The 14,737-nt window shown below is 46.2% G+C and overlaps 1 protein-coding gene across 1 annotated transcript in view; it reads right to left on the bottom strand.

Annotated features, from left to right (window-relative positions):
* Nucleotides 1-14,737, bottom strand: part of LOC144120071 (glucose dehydrogenase [FAD, quinone]-like) — a 28,147-nt gene that overhangs the window by 12,799 nt on the left and 611 nt on the right. The window contains exons 2-4 of the mRNA XM_077652537.1: nt 8,450-8,652; nt 5,153-5,345; nt 1,992-2,123 (exon numbers count right to left, since the gene is read on the bottom strand). Of these exons, the coding sequence (XP_077508663.1) occupies nt 1,992-2,123; nt 5,153-5,345; nt 8,450-8,652 (528 nt within the window). The remainder of the gene's footprint in view (nt 1-1,991; nt 2,124-5,152; nt 5,346-8,449; nt 8,653-14,737) is intronic.

Genomic DNA, 14,737 nt, shown 5'->3' with positions numbered 1-14,737 from the left:
GCAGCGCTGCGGGAGAGAATGATAGTGGGAACGCATATATCCTGTCAGGACTAAAATTCTCAGTTTTTTTTCTAACTCCTAGATTTCTTTCAGATTCTGATTGAGATTTTTATTTCCCAGTAGTCACTGGATGGATTCCTATATCTAGTGTACCACAGAAAGGAAAACAACTTAGCAGCTTTGATCTACTTGTCAAAATTTAGCCAAACTGCAAATAATCTTTAGGCGAACTTGCTTCCGCTACAATTTGTGCTTGTTCGAAACAGATTGAAAAGCGGTGACAGGAAATACAAAAACGTTCTCTCTCTTTTGTTTCAGATATATTTATTATTCGGGGATTTGAGTGGAGCCGTTCAATATTCAGTTCCAGAAAATGACCCGAAATACGTGTTCATTCATGCGAACTATTTTTCTACTCTGTGTAGGAGCATACCGGATGATTTTGCAACGCCTTGCGTTTTACGAGCAAAGCTAAAAAATGGCTCACGAGAGCGCTGATATCTCCGGTTTATTCCCTGGTTGCAAGCGTTTAGCATATGACCTCAGCAGAAAAAGAGGATAATTGTGTAAAGTTTAAAATTACATTTCGACCAAGCTATAGGTATGTCCTCAGTTCTTATCCCATTTGTATGTCCTGTCTTCAAAAGCGGCTACCATGGCGTCCCTTTAAGGCATCTGAAAGCTCATGTAAACGCCGTTCGCTTAACCAGACCTTTTTTTATTTACAATGCCAGTTAGACGAGGCGGTGTCGACAAATCAAGACCTTTCTAACTGCCCTCTCTTCTCGCCCATTCGCTAGCCCTTGTGCCTGCTCTGCGCGCTGTGTCAGAGAAGCCCGTAACTAGTGACATACTGTGTGATGTGGGCGGACATTTCCTTTGCGCTAATTTATAGTAGCGCCACACCATCTGGCCCTGCTTCATGCCCTGATGGCGAACAGGGTTTAAGTTTTTTTTCATAGAACGGTGGTTTGTGGTTTATGATTTATGGGGGTTTAACGTCCCAAAGCGACTAAGGCTACGAGAGACACTGTAGTAAGGGCTCCGGAAATTTCGACCACCTGGGGTTCTTTAACGTGCACAGCACACGGTCCTCTAGAATTTCGCCTCCATCGAAATTCGTTCGCCGCGGCCGGGATCGAACCCCCGTCTTTCGGGCCAGCAGCCGAGCGCCATAATCACTCAGCCACCGCGGCGGCCCCATAGAACGGTGGATTTTAGATGATATATTGCCAGTCACACCAGCAGCTCGTACAATGACGTAAGCAGCCCTTCTTACAAGTGGCACCACATCGCACCGAGTTAACGAACAAAGGCGTCTGAACGTGTTCTATTAAGAAAAAAATGGTGACACAGGCATTGAGAGCACAGAGGAGGAGCTGATTGAACCGGTCCTTTTGATTCGGAAAACATATGTGCCTAAAGAGCAGAAAAAAAAGTTTCGATAAACAACCGTACAGACACAATAACGGTAAGCTGTACTAGGACAGTTCGAATGGCCTAAGCTCAGGCTTCTCGCAATATGTGGAGCAAAATACTAGCTCTACAGACTGAAATTTAAGGGTAATTTACCTTCATGAAAAGAGCGTTATTGACACACGAAGTCTTTTGACTCAGTGCCTGCCATAGGCTGCGTTCAGCTTTAAAGCGCTTCTCAAGAGGTAAAGCTGGAATCACTGCATTGGTTAGGCAAACCTTAAATAAAGTCCTGGTGTGGTTCTCGCCATTAACTGAGTCCAACTGTGCACGCATTAAGGCGCACCTAAAACTTATAGGCGCAACGGTGATACCGGGTTTCCTGTCGATAGTTCATGTGCTATCAGGAATGGCCAGCTTCATATCGCTGACCTCGCATAGTGTGCATATTTAAACAGTAGAGTGGTGGCAAACAGTTATGCCATCGCATTCATAGCTACTCTAAAGGGTGGCCCTGTAAAAATACGAAAGGAGGGAATGAACAAAGCAGAAGTGGTCTCTGCCGACGGCCTCACCGATCATGTCGCCCGCATTGTAGTCGACGATGTCGTAGCCCAGCTCCTTTCCGGCATTCAGGAACGCTCTGGCCAGCGGGGTGTTCGAAGCCGGACTGGACAGGATCATCTCACCATCGACGCCGTACATGCCTGCGCACCACGAATAGCGGAATGTAATGGCGGGCACCACCAACTAGAGAACGCCTCTTCTCCGGAAGTCGGTCGGGGACCCACATTGACGCAACATTTTTTGGACGTGCTGCATGTTTGGCGTGCGCGAACAGTGCAACAGCAAGTTTCTCCAGGTGATGCAGTTTTAACTCGGCAGCATTAATAGCCTGATCAGGAAAAAAAATGTGGTCGCTGATAAAATTCGTTCAAGGGCTGGAGGGAGGCGACGGCATTTCTGGCAAAGACACTACAGCTCTAATGCTGTCGCATTGCCAGCAGGTAAGGTAATAAGGTGTCGTTATGAAATCTTTGACGAGTGCTCCGAAATAATGTTCATACAGCAGAACCAGCTTTTATTCTGTCGGAGAAACGAGAGTTCGACAAATTGGGAAGGCGGTGATGCCCGGGAAAAGGCACAGTAAAGGGAGACGGCGCACAAAGCACAGGGCGTGTTTATATCCTCTGCGAGACAGCAGTGCTCATTCTCTCACGTGTTATTTCCTAGAATTGTGTACACTCATTTAAGTCATGCAATGAGCAACATCTTGAAAACTACAGGCCTATCTCGCTTAGTCAACTTGTAAAATGCTTGACCATACAATCCCTACACACATCGCACAATTTCTTGAATCGAATAACATTTTACGTAACGTTCAGCATGGCTTCAAGCGAGATTTTAGCCCATCTACCCATTTAACGAAATTTGTGCACCACATTGCTAATAATCTGGGCTATGGTTGTCAATTTGACGCTCTTTCATTGATTTTTCAAACGCATATGACACTTATTCATTCTAAGTTAATGTACGATGCCATGTCAGTGCACGTTAAAGAACCCCAGGTGGTCGAAATTCCCGGAACCCACCACTACGGCGCCCCTCATAGCCTGAGTCGCTTTGGGACGTTAAACTCCCATAAACCAAACCAAACCATAAATTCAATCTTATATTGAAGAATTCGAACTTAGCGACCTGGATTTCGAACTTCCTCTCTGAGCGCTTATAGTCTGTTAACTACAGTTCAGCCTAGCCTTTCGTCGCCCCCGTAACATCTGGTGTGCCACAAGGCTCTGTCTTAGGACCTTTATTGTTTATGTTGTATATAAATTACCTCCCTTGTAACATCCTCTCGAACATTCGCGTGTACGCTGGTGACTGCGTTTTACATGACATCATTCACTCTTCAGATGATTATTCTCACATTATTGAATCATTTTCTAGCTTCTGTAGGTGGTGTGAAAGTTGGCAGATGAATATTAAAGGGACACTGAGGAGAACTCTATCATTTTTTTTTGTTAGCAAAATCTGATAGTTCGGCATTTCATGGCTTTGTTGCCGCTTGTCCCGCCGCTCTGATTCAAACTCAGGGAACTCTTATGACGTCACGGGAACTCTTAGGACGTCACAGAACAGAGTGACGTGAACGTGACGTAAACGCAGACTGATTCTGACAGCTAGCGGTGCGGTGCGCAACCTTCCTTTGCCAGCCTCAGAGATTCGTCGCCTCCATGAAGTAAGGAAAATTCTTCCAAGGTGGCGCCTCTTGTCCTAGGAAGTCATCACGCTTATACTTGCGAGATTGGCCTGTGACGGCGATACCTGTATTTTGGTTCTTGCTATTTTCTACATTACAAGAGCTTTGTTTTCAGTAAGAGTGGCGTTTTTGTGATCAGGAGCCGCTATTCTATCGATACAAGCCAACTTCAATTTCTCCTCAGTGTCCCATTAACTTTCGTAAACATGTTGCCATGACATGCAGCAATACTTCCTCTTCATCGGTTTTTGATTACTCTTTTCATAGCATACCCCTTCAAAGGGTGCCCGAGTACAAGTATCTAGGAATTATTTTTACTTCCAACTTATCCTGGTCCAAACATATTGACTTCATCTGTAATAGAACCCTAAAAAAATTAGGGTATCTTAGACGAGCATTAGTTCAGGCTCCGAAAGAAACCGCATTACTAATGTATAAATTCCTAATCTGCGCAATTCCCGATTATGCTTGTTTCGTGTGGAATCCTTACAAGGTAACAGATATTAAGAAAATTGAGGCCATCCAAAGGAAATCAGTTCGCTTCATATGTAATAAATATCACAGTGATTTTTTACCCACCTCTTCCCTGAAAGCATCACAAATAATTACCCTCGCTACTCGCCGGCAACTAGAATCGTTAAAGTTTCTGCTCTGTGTCGTTAATTCGCACTATCGACTGTCAAGCGACAGGTACATCACGAGTGCCATACCATAGCACGAAGTTATCATAATCTTATTCTTTTAACTTACTTTCGTCGCACTAATGTGTTTAAATACAGTTTCTTTCCGCGCACCATCGAACACTGGAATACAGCGCCCGGTCCAGTGCGTTCCCTCCCTATCGACAAATTTATACAGGCCATAACTGATTCGTAATCTCTTTATTTACTGCATGCATGCTCCAAATTTGTACAATTTTCTCTATGTACACAACTTTGATATTTTAATTTTTTTCTACCATGTCTTTATTTTTTGAATGTATATATCCACTCCTGCGATAGCCCCTGTAGTGGCTGCAGTATGTACAAAACAAATAATGGACTGCATTGTAAGGGACTAGAAGTCACGTCAGACGATGACGCGGCTGACTCACCAATCTCTCACGTGAGAAAAGAGCGTGGTTAAACCGTGCCCTGGGCACGGTGCATTGTTCACCGCTGTGATGCCAGCGCAGCAGAGCCTGCCACTGGCGGAGTGCTCTATAGTGCGAGAACTTTTCAATGCTCGGTTCGTGAACCGCTCAGGTCAGCTCTGGCTTAAACAATGAAGATTACGCCCGTAACCTCCGTTCCATCCTTCTTTTTTATAAGACGCCTTCTTGGTTTATTCTGTTCTAACAGATGGTACACTTCGTTTTACATTTATAAGTCCTACTGCATTATCCTTGAGTCCTTTAGTTTGGGTTTGGCTTAGTTTTAAGTCAGGAGCCCAGAAAATAAGGAAATGACGTCGGTATACAGATTCGGGCATACATACCGGAAGCGGCGAGACGGATGTCCGTCTGGTCCTCGAACTTCTTGAAGAAGGGCAGCACATTCTCCCAGTCCCAGCCCGTGGCTGCGTGGTCGCGGCTCCAGCGATTGTAGTCGTCGGGGTGTCCACGCACGTACAACATGAAGTTGATGACCGAACAGCCACCCAGAGCCTTGCCACGGGGCCACGGACTCCGCTGCGCCGTTTTTTGGGAAGGTCAGTGCGAAAGGCGCATGCTCACACTGTATCTGCGGCGAATGCTTTGTATGCGGTTGCCACTAAGAGTTCCGGTTCATGAGCGTCTATTCAGCCGACTTTTATAATGCAGCACCATCATAAGTTTCTATTGGTCACCTCTCTCTTACACGTCACCCCTCAAGCAGGTTACGTTGCGGTTGCGTACGAGTACCTTCGGTAAAAGCGGGCTTTATAGTTGCCAATAAATTTCGAGGCAAGGCTGATCATCTATACGTTTATATTTTACGGTGGGGCAGTTCCCAGGTGTCTTTCTTAAAGGGTGCTAAAGGAAAAGGTAAGAAGAGAAACCGGCCCTTGTACCGAGACTCTTCAAAACGCCGTGGGCCTCCCAAAAACACCGCGTACCGGACGAACTGGTGGCGCGCCCCGCCTGCTTCTTTCTCTCATGTGCTGTCCTTTTAGTTGGCCCCCATCATGGTAACATCCGCAGTAGGGCTCTCGTTTGAAGAAGTTTGAAGTTTATTCTAAGTTTCATCTTACAGAAACGAAAGCACCCAGAAAGAAAGGTGCTTCCTTGCACCTGACTAGGTTCAGGGCCCCGTACAACCTGTACCGAGGGGAAACAGCGCGGTACAGATGAAATTGTTTTGTCCAACCAAAGACAAAAATTTAATATTATAAATTTATGTAACAGTAATAAGCACTCAAAAAACACTCAGAAATGAAAGAAGGAAACCTAACAGTAACAGGCGGTCAAAAAGCTAAGCATAATTTTTGACATTGACGACCATTTTGGTTAGAGGTACTTAGACCGAAGACATTTCGGCCAATGGACGCTTGAATGCAGCAAGTGATGTGTGCCATTCAATTACAGTGACAAGATCCTTATTTTTGTTCAAAATCGTGGGCATTTGGGACTGTAGGTTTTTCCTACCGTAATTTGCTCTCAGTTGTGGTAGCCTGTATTGCTCTTTTCTGAGGTCAAATTTTTGATATAGGATCATATATATGTGTGTAAAATTTTCGCGGTTTGTCTTCATATCCCTTTATATAAAAATTACAGTGATAGTAGTGAACTGCCTTTTTTCCTGTAATGCTGATAGCTATACAACCGCTCAGTAGAGTTCGCCGATATGAAACGTGGGAGACGTCGCTGTTTTTAGACTGTTATGCATGAGGCTCTCATCTCCATCTGCAATAGCAAAACATGGTAGAGCCTTGCACGAAGTTTGGAAGTCGTCATCGACGAGTGTGGTCGTGTTAACAATACTGCACTTAGCCGTGGAAGCCATCTCTTTGGTTTTTTGAGGATGGTGTATTATGAACAACAAAAATACCAAGACGTCCCCTTTGGGTTTTCCGCCTAACGAATAAAAGTTAGCGCCTAATATTTAGTTAGTTTGAAAACAATGTAAGCTCGCTTGCATGACATAATCTTTAACAGTGTTTCGCGTAAAAGCAACCGGGTTCAATTTATAACTTATTGGAACTGCAAGGAGGTTCGCCACAGTTCAAGGTTCGCCAGAAAAATAGCGCTTTGACTCCTAGCCCCTAGAAAAATGGCTTACACATCTGCCGCCGTTAAAAATCGTTATCACTAACTTCTTGGCGACAATTAATACTCAGAAAAGCTTCTATCGTTCCTCTTCATACAAGTCGGTAACTCTCAATTACCGCATAACATAGAATGTTGCAATCTATTTAGCTTGCACGTTCGAGCACGAAACAAAGGCAAAACGGTAACAGTTGGAAACATAGGCATGCAAATCTGTATCATTGTAACTTTTTTTTTGGTGCAAAAGATTAGACAAGAGAACGATAACTCTCCAAACGCTGCTGTTAGAGAAATCGCTACAATAGTGCGCTTTCCAGATGCTTGACTGGAACCTATTGCAGCGCCCATTCTAGAAATGAAGTGCAACATGCATTCCCTGTTTTTCATTTTTTGTTCGTCTGCGTACAATTGTAAAGTAGCAATGCAGGGGCGGTAAGCAAGAAAGAGAAATGACGCTATTTTTTGACGCCTACTTGGTGAAAGGCTGCAAACACTGACTGGTATAGCGTTTAATTTTTTTATTTCTTGCACGCTCTGTTTAGGAGAAAGAGCTTCAGTAAAGCGGACACGAACTTCCGATGTCATATTGTTACAGCCATACCCACAGTCGAAGTCGGAAAGGACTGGAAGTGGACCAGAGGTGATTCTCATGAAAGCTTGGTTTATGGGGGTTTAACGTCCCAAAGCCACTCAGCCTATGAGAGATGCCGTAGTGAAGGGCTCCGGAAATTTTGACCACCTGAAGTTCTTTACCCTGCACTGACATCGCACCGTGCACGGGCCTATAGAATTTCGCCTCCATCGAAATTCGACCGCCGCGGCCGGGATCGAACCGGCGTCTTTCCGGCCAGCAGCCGAGCGCCGTAACCACTCAGAAACCGCGGCGGCTCCTCTTGAAAACTAACAGCGTTGCCACAGCCATTAGTCCCTCGAAAAGACCATTGCTGTTTTAGCATCTAGCTGCGGAGCATCATTAGTCACTGCAGGGGAACATCCCTATAATAGCGGAATATAGACAGTCCCGCCGTTGTTGCGCTGTTCTTCTGCAATTAATGCATAGGAACTCACCAAAGTTTCAGTTAAGGTCATTTTAGTCTCATCACGGTCTATCCGTTCCTCGCGTGGACTGAGCGGCGCCGTTAGATTCCATTTCACGTACTTTTGCTTCAGTGTGCAGCTGGCAGCCGCTGAAATCGTGGCGACATGTTGAAATGCTAAGGAACGAAGTTCAACGAAAGCACCGCAGGAAACAGTGACGCAGTGCGCTTGGATTGCCTTCTAGCCAACGTCATTTATCTTGAGCAAACGTCGTCGGTGCTTTGTCACGATTCATCATTGATGTTCAGTTTTTCTCGTCTGAGGTATCAGAGCCGGACGTGTTCGACACTGCTTCTCCCGTATTTAGCATATACGTAATTAAGCATAGCGATTCCCTGCACCACGAACGTACTACGCTACAAGCCTTCAGCTGGTGGAAGAAGCCTCTTGATCTGCAAGAATTCATGAGGGCTGCGTAAAAATAACTATGGCCAACTGCTGCGGCGTACCTGCTCGGTGAGGGCGAGGCAGGCGTTCTTCTGTTGCTCGGTCCAGTAGGCCCAGTCCTGGGGTCCCTGCAGCGACAGCGTGGCCATGAGGGGCACCGCGTTGAGCGTGTCCTCCACCCCGCCCGCCTCCAGCAGCAGCACGCGTAGCGAGGGCCGAGACGAGAGACGGTTGGCCAGCAAGGCGCCCGCAGAGCCACCGCCCACTGCGTGTGTGCATGCGTAGACGGGTGGGAGGGTCATATGCTGTACGGACGCCATGTGAGATGCGAACCACACGAAGCGCGCGCGCGCGCACACACACACACGAAGAAGGAACTGCTGTAGGATTTAAAGTCTTTTGCGGAGAAAAACTGATTGCTAACTGCTATAGGAGTACCAGGACAAAAGCCCGAGAGGGCTCACTCAGAGGCAAACGGGACAAGGACATAGACCATAACAACACAGCAATTCCAGTCGTCTGATTCCACTTTTATTATTTGCTATGTTTAAAATAAACAATATGAAGAGGAACATTGAGCATAGTTACGACGTCATACAGCCCACCTATTGGCTGGATAATGCTTGTTATAGTCACTGAACTGTAAATGACCGCGTGATATTGTAGCTTCATAGCATGGGCGTTGATATGCTGGCTAGCGTTTTCTTGATAACAATCACAGAGAGGTCACGTCAGGCTATGACGTCAGAGTTTATACGGTTACTGTCGCCGGCAGCGGTGATCTGCCTCCCTCGTGTAAGCGCAGCTGTAAAACGAATATTATATACAGCCAAGACTTATCATCATTGACGAGAACTCACCGCTTAACTTATCTTTTTTAGAGTGTTTTTTATTTCTATTTCGTTTGTCTTATTCCCCTTTTATTTGGTGCCGACACTCAGTACACCACTGCAATATTAAAAGTAATATCAAGAAAGCGTCGATTGTTCACTTGATCGGCGCCCTATGACAAAGCGAATCGGTGAAACTCGATGAGAGATGGGGCATCCGTATAAAGTGCAGACGAGGGCGATCATTGTCTGCTAGGCTGTTCCTAGTGAAGATTAATTTTATGCCCAAAAGGTAGCTTGGCCAAAGAGCGCTGTGTCACAATGTATTTCCCACTACCCGAGATGGTGTCAAAGATTCATTTTTCCAAGCAGAGCACTACAAGTGTGCCGGATATCAGGCCAGGGGAAAGCATGCATCGATTATATCCCCGGTGGGTAACCGGCGGCACTGCGCTAGGCTGTTGCTACAGCTGCCGCTTGAAGGCGCTTTGTAGACAGTCCTGCACATTGTGAACTCGTAGTTATTATTCAGTGTGTACTCGAGCTAGCTATATTTTGTGTTTTAGTAACAGTCAAACTTGCCATCTTTCATCTTGAAAACAAAAAGACGGTTTTGTACGTGGGCTGGCGAACGCAGTGGAAAATATTTCCCAGAATGGTGAGCTTAGTTGCACGTTTCCTGCCGTACTTCTTCCTGACAAATTTTGGCACAAATTTTGGCATACTGAGGAGCGCCACGTCCCAATTCCTCTTTCTAGAACTGACGCGGCACGGAAGCTCCGCCTACTTGCTCGGCAGTGCACCGAGTCGCAATGGAATGAGCCACATTTAAGAAATACGCGACTGTACTCACTTGATCCAACATTAAGTCTTCGAGCGCCATCACAGATTCGCCGTAGAGACGCCACGCTTTTATATCGACTTTGGTTGGGTGTTGCCTTAACTAAAGCCTATGCCTTCCGCATAGGGATGACCGACACCCCAACCTGTGACCACTGCGGCCATGAAGAATCAACTGGCCATATATTGTGCTCCTGCCCGCAGTACAGTCCACAGAGGGCATGCCTTAGCCACGAACTTGACCAACTAGACGACCAACCGCTATCCGAAAAAAGAATTCTACAACATCGAAAGGGCCTACCGTCGCAGAAGAAGGCCGTGCAAGCGCTTTTGCGCTTCTTACAATCTACCGGCCTGTGTGAAAGACTAACTGGAACGCCTTGTGTGTGTGTGTCTCTCCATGTGTGCACGTTCCTTTTTTTTTGCGTTTTCCTCTCTGTCATCTTTCTAACCCCTATCCCCCATCCCCAGTGTAGGGTAGCAAACCGGAGACTCACATCTGGTTAACCTCCCTGCGTTTCCTTTTCATTCTCTCTCTCTCTTTGGCACCAGTACTAATGCCTCTTTTTATTTCTGGATTTCGTGTGGTTCGTGCACATTCAGAAAACAAAATGATATTCGGTTTAACAATTATGGTTTGGTAATGTTGCAGTTTCCACTTATTTTCACACTTGTAAGAAATTTTGTATGCGCTTACAGAAATGTTGGCCATCGATGTTTGCCTTCAGAAAACAAGGAAATTTACTTTCCGGAGGCCTGTATACATTCTATAGCACGAGACATATTCATTTTTAATGGAAATGACAAATGGCGACTGTAGCTCTGTCTGGCATACCCGCCGTTCAAAGCCAGAGATTCTTCTCACGGGTTAAGTTGCGTTACACAGTTTTAGTTTCACGTGCGTAGAAGCTTCAGGTACGTAGAGCTCTTACAGTTTACCAGGGCGCATGCGCAGAACGCAAAGGGTGTGAGTGAGTCTCACGGACATAAGTGAGATATTGATTCTCATGTTACGGTCTTAGCGTTGTTTGCGTATGTAGCGTTCACAACATGGCGGCGCCCTGCCCTCCCGCTTCACAGCGATAACAGCTTCGTTGCTAATCCCTCGACGCGATATCGTTTTTCAAACTGTTGCATTCGCCTTCGATTTGCCCATTTTTACCCTCGCATAATGTTTCAAGTGAGAAATAGCTTTTGTTTTTCGGATATAAGGGTGATTTTCTAGCTGTTAAGCCTGACGAAGTAGCGTTTGTCGTCGGCATAGCAATGCTCCGACGCAGTTCGACTGGCTTGGTTTTCGCTCGTCTTATATTGGCTACCGCAGTGTCTGTATCTGTTGGTAGATGGCGCTGGGCACATTGTGGGGCTAGGGTGCCGCGACGCGCGCGCGCTCCCCCAGCCGCCGTGCGAGCATCGAGGCACGCTGCGTGCGGCGTACGTTGCGTACGTGTAACTAAAAGGCTTTCAAACGACAAGCGCGTCATCTAAGTAGGCTTCTCACGTGTCCTCTGTACGTGCATGAAACCAAAACTGCCTAATAAATGCACTTTTTTGGCGTTCGTTTTATCTAAAGCTTATCAGAAAAGCAAGCCAAAAGCGTTTCCGTAAACATCCGGAAATACAAGAACACGCAAGCCATTGACTGCTAGAATCACTTCAAACGCTTATCATGCTGATGACACTCAATGCCGCGTGGCTTGTCTTGTACATGCCAAACAATGCGATACGCCAAGGAAAGAATCTGGGGCTGCGTGCCGCTTTAAAAACACCCTAGGAGACGGCCGTCGCCCTGGTCTGTGCTGAGGGCCCAAGTAGGAATTCGGCGCTGATTAATCCAAATGTGGACGTCCTCCAGATTACTAAAAGATTCCCTGACGAAGACAAGTCATCTTGTAGAAACGTTCGCTAAGCACTGAGGCTGCCCCCTCAACCCTTGGTTTTGTGTTGCCAAGATTCCCATCTTCCTGCCCTCTCTCTGCCATGGACCCAAAAAAGCAGAAGGGATGAAGAACTTGCCACATCAGCGTCGACCAGCATCATTGGCAGCGCCCTTGACGTGACTCATCGCTCGGCGTGGCCCGGACGTTGCACCAGTGCACGACTCCAAACGGAGTTTGTACCGCAGTCTTATTATGCTCTGCCTAGATGCAGCTACACCCCAAAGGTTAGCTGGGGGCTTGGACGTAAATTTTTAACGGGACAGCGTTAGAGCGCACGCTTAACGACATCCCTGGTGTCGTGACAAAGAAATTACATAGGCTGATGGCAATGTGACGTCACAACCACAAGACCTAGCGTGGGTAATTCGAACATAAGTGCAGCAGTGGAAGCGTCACATGTGACGTCCTGCCATCGCCGTTAAGCAGTGCTTCTGAAGAAGCAAAAGCCACTGCGCTGAAAAGAAGCGGCCGAGTGCGGAAACCCCTGCCCCGTGGAATTATTGCCGGCCGCGATATCTCTCGGCCACGGAGGAGCTTGGGTTGAGGACGATTAAGGACTCCGTGTGTGAACACATCGTGCCGCAGAGTACGCTACAGAGGGGGCAACGACATCTAGTTAATTAAGATGACCAATTAGCGTCGGCAATTTTTGTCGCCATTTAAAGCCCATGATTACGAGCAGCCGAAATCCGCTTGGATGGATGGATGGAATTAACGGATAGAAGATGAGAGCGTCCCCCTTAAAACGGGGCGACGGCAGTTGCCACCATTGCTCGGCTTTTTTTGTTCATATTTCTTTAACGGTGTAGTAAATCGATCTATAAATTGGCCATTTCCTTTAAACAGGTTTTTAATCCTGCACTTCTAACCTTATCTCACCTCTCTGCTTTTGAACCACTAATCTTCCACTCGCTTTTTACTAATTTAAACCTCAGATTGACACACATGACCATAGTTTTCTATAAACCCTAGGGCATCAGAAAGAGCGACTGTGTCTGCATGGACATCTGGATGGATACCACCGGATTCGACTATAAGATTCAGTTTTTTCTGCACATTTACCACACGCTAAACATATAATCTTCTTGGTTAAATGTCTTTTTGTAGCTTCGCTTTCTAAGACCTAGCTTCAAATAGTAGGGCACTGCCTCTTGAGTTATCATAGAATGACTCATTCCTGACCTGCCATTTCCAATTTCGATACAGTTCTACACTGTGCTTTTTATCCATTGAATTCATTTCATACTTCCTGCGTTTTTCACATGTCGTTTACAGCTCTTATTTCTCCATCCTTATGTCCTGCAAACTTGCTGGTTATTTTCTTAGCCTTTTTTCGCCAATGTGAGTAAGAGATTTTTCCGTATAAGTATTTAAATACCTTAGCTGCCCACCTGTTATCGTCCAGTTTCTTCAGGCATTCTTCATATAATACGTTACTCTGTGCTTCATGTGCTTCAAGCAATGCCCTGCCCATATCCCCGTACTGCGCGTTTGTGGTTTTGCAGTGGGAACATAGTGCTAATTTTCCAACAGCCCTTTGATTTATTTCTATTCTCGTCTGAGCTTCTGCCCTTAGGCACAACACCGCATTCCCGCAAGAAAGCCGTGGCGCCATCATTCCTTTGCAAACACCTCTCAGCACTTGATATTTTTTTGTACCCCTTTTTTTGTCCTATTTTTATTATCCCGGCATCCCTTCACCCTTTCGCCCTAACAATCTGTTCAAGCTTTTTCTATGTATATGTATCCATCGGTTATCCTACATCGAGATATTTATGTTCTGCCACTATGGACGTGTCATGGCCTTGTACTGTAAACAACTGATCAGTTGAATAATTGGTAATCATCATAACTGACTTAACTGCCCTAAAAGTGAAGCCTACAGCGTTTCCTTTGTTAAGCAGAGTGTGCAATCTTCCTGGTTGTTTGTTAATAGTACAATATCGTCCGTACACATTAAAGCTGGGGGCCGCTTCTCTACGACCTCTCCGCCTAATCTGTGCGACACACTGTGACGTAGATTAATTTACGGCAGCCTTAATTCCATATTTACCATATAGAATGTCATAGTGTCGCCGCCATGCGGCAAACGCCGGAACTTTAGCCGATGAGAATCAGGCACCTGGCGGCAGCGGGTCTCTCGCCGAATAATCCATAATCATATGGGGAACCTGCGCTACCAAGGTGGCACTAATTGTTCCATTCGGTGACTCAAAACTGCTTTTGTCAGCCGCTTGGGCGGCTGCAAACGCGAGAACACATTCTGCGCGATTAGATACCAGCGTTTGGCTGACAGCATTCGTTGCCTAGCTTCTCTCGGCGTAGCCGAGATAGCTGACGCACGGCACATGTGCCTTCGACAGAGCGAGGAGGCTCACGCCAATAAGCGCCTGAAGGTGGCGCGAAAAAGTACTATCCAAAACTGCTTGCTCTTCTCGCTAGGCAGTATATTATGGCGCGGCCATCGGCACCGCAAAATTCAGCGCAAGTTTTCCATACCGCTTGGACACAAGGTCCACAGCATCGGTCACTCCTCGACTTCATTGGATCGGCCAAACCATTTCATTCATTTAACTATCAGTTTCTGTCAACCGTCATTACATACACCCTAGATGTGGGAAAGCGATCAGGTTACGCTACTATTAGTATACTACTAGTGGTGGCTATATCCGCTATGACGAAGAGGGAGGCTTGTTTACATGCGTCGTATATACTATATATGCTACTCCAAAACTTTAGA

The sequence above is a fragment of the Amblyomma americanum genome, chromosome 2 (genome assembly GCF_052857255.1).
Source record: "Amblyomma americanum isolate KBUSLIRL-KWMA chromosome 2, ASM5285725v1, whole genome shotgun sequence".
In the NCBI taxonomy this organism is placed as follows: Eukaryota; Metazoa; Arthropoda; class Arachnida; order Ixodida; family Ixodidae; genus Amblyomma; species Amblyomma americanum.
Note: the sequence above shows the minus strand (reverse complement) of the source record. Positions and strands in the feature narration are given on the sequence as shown.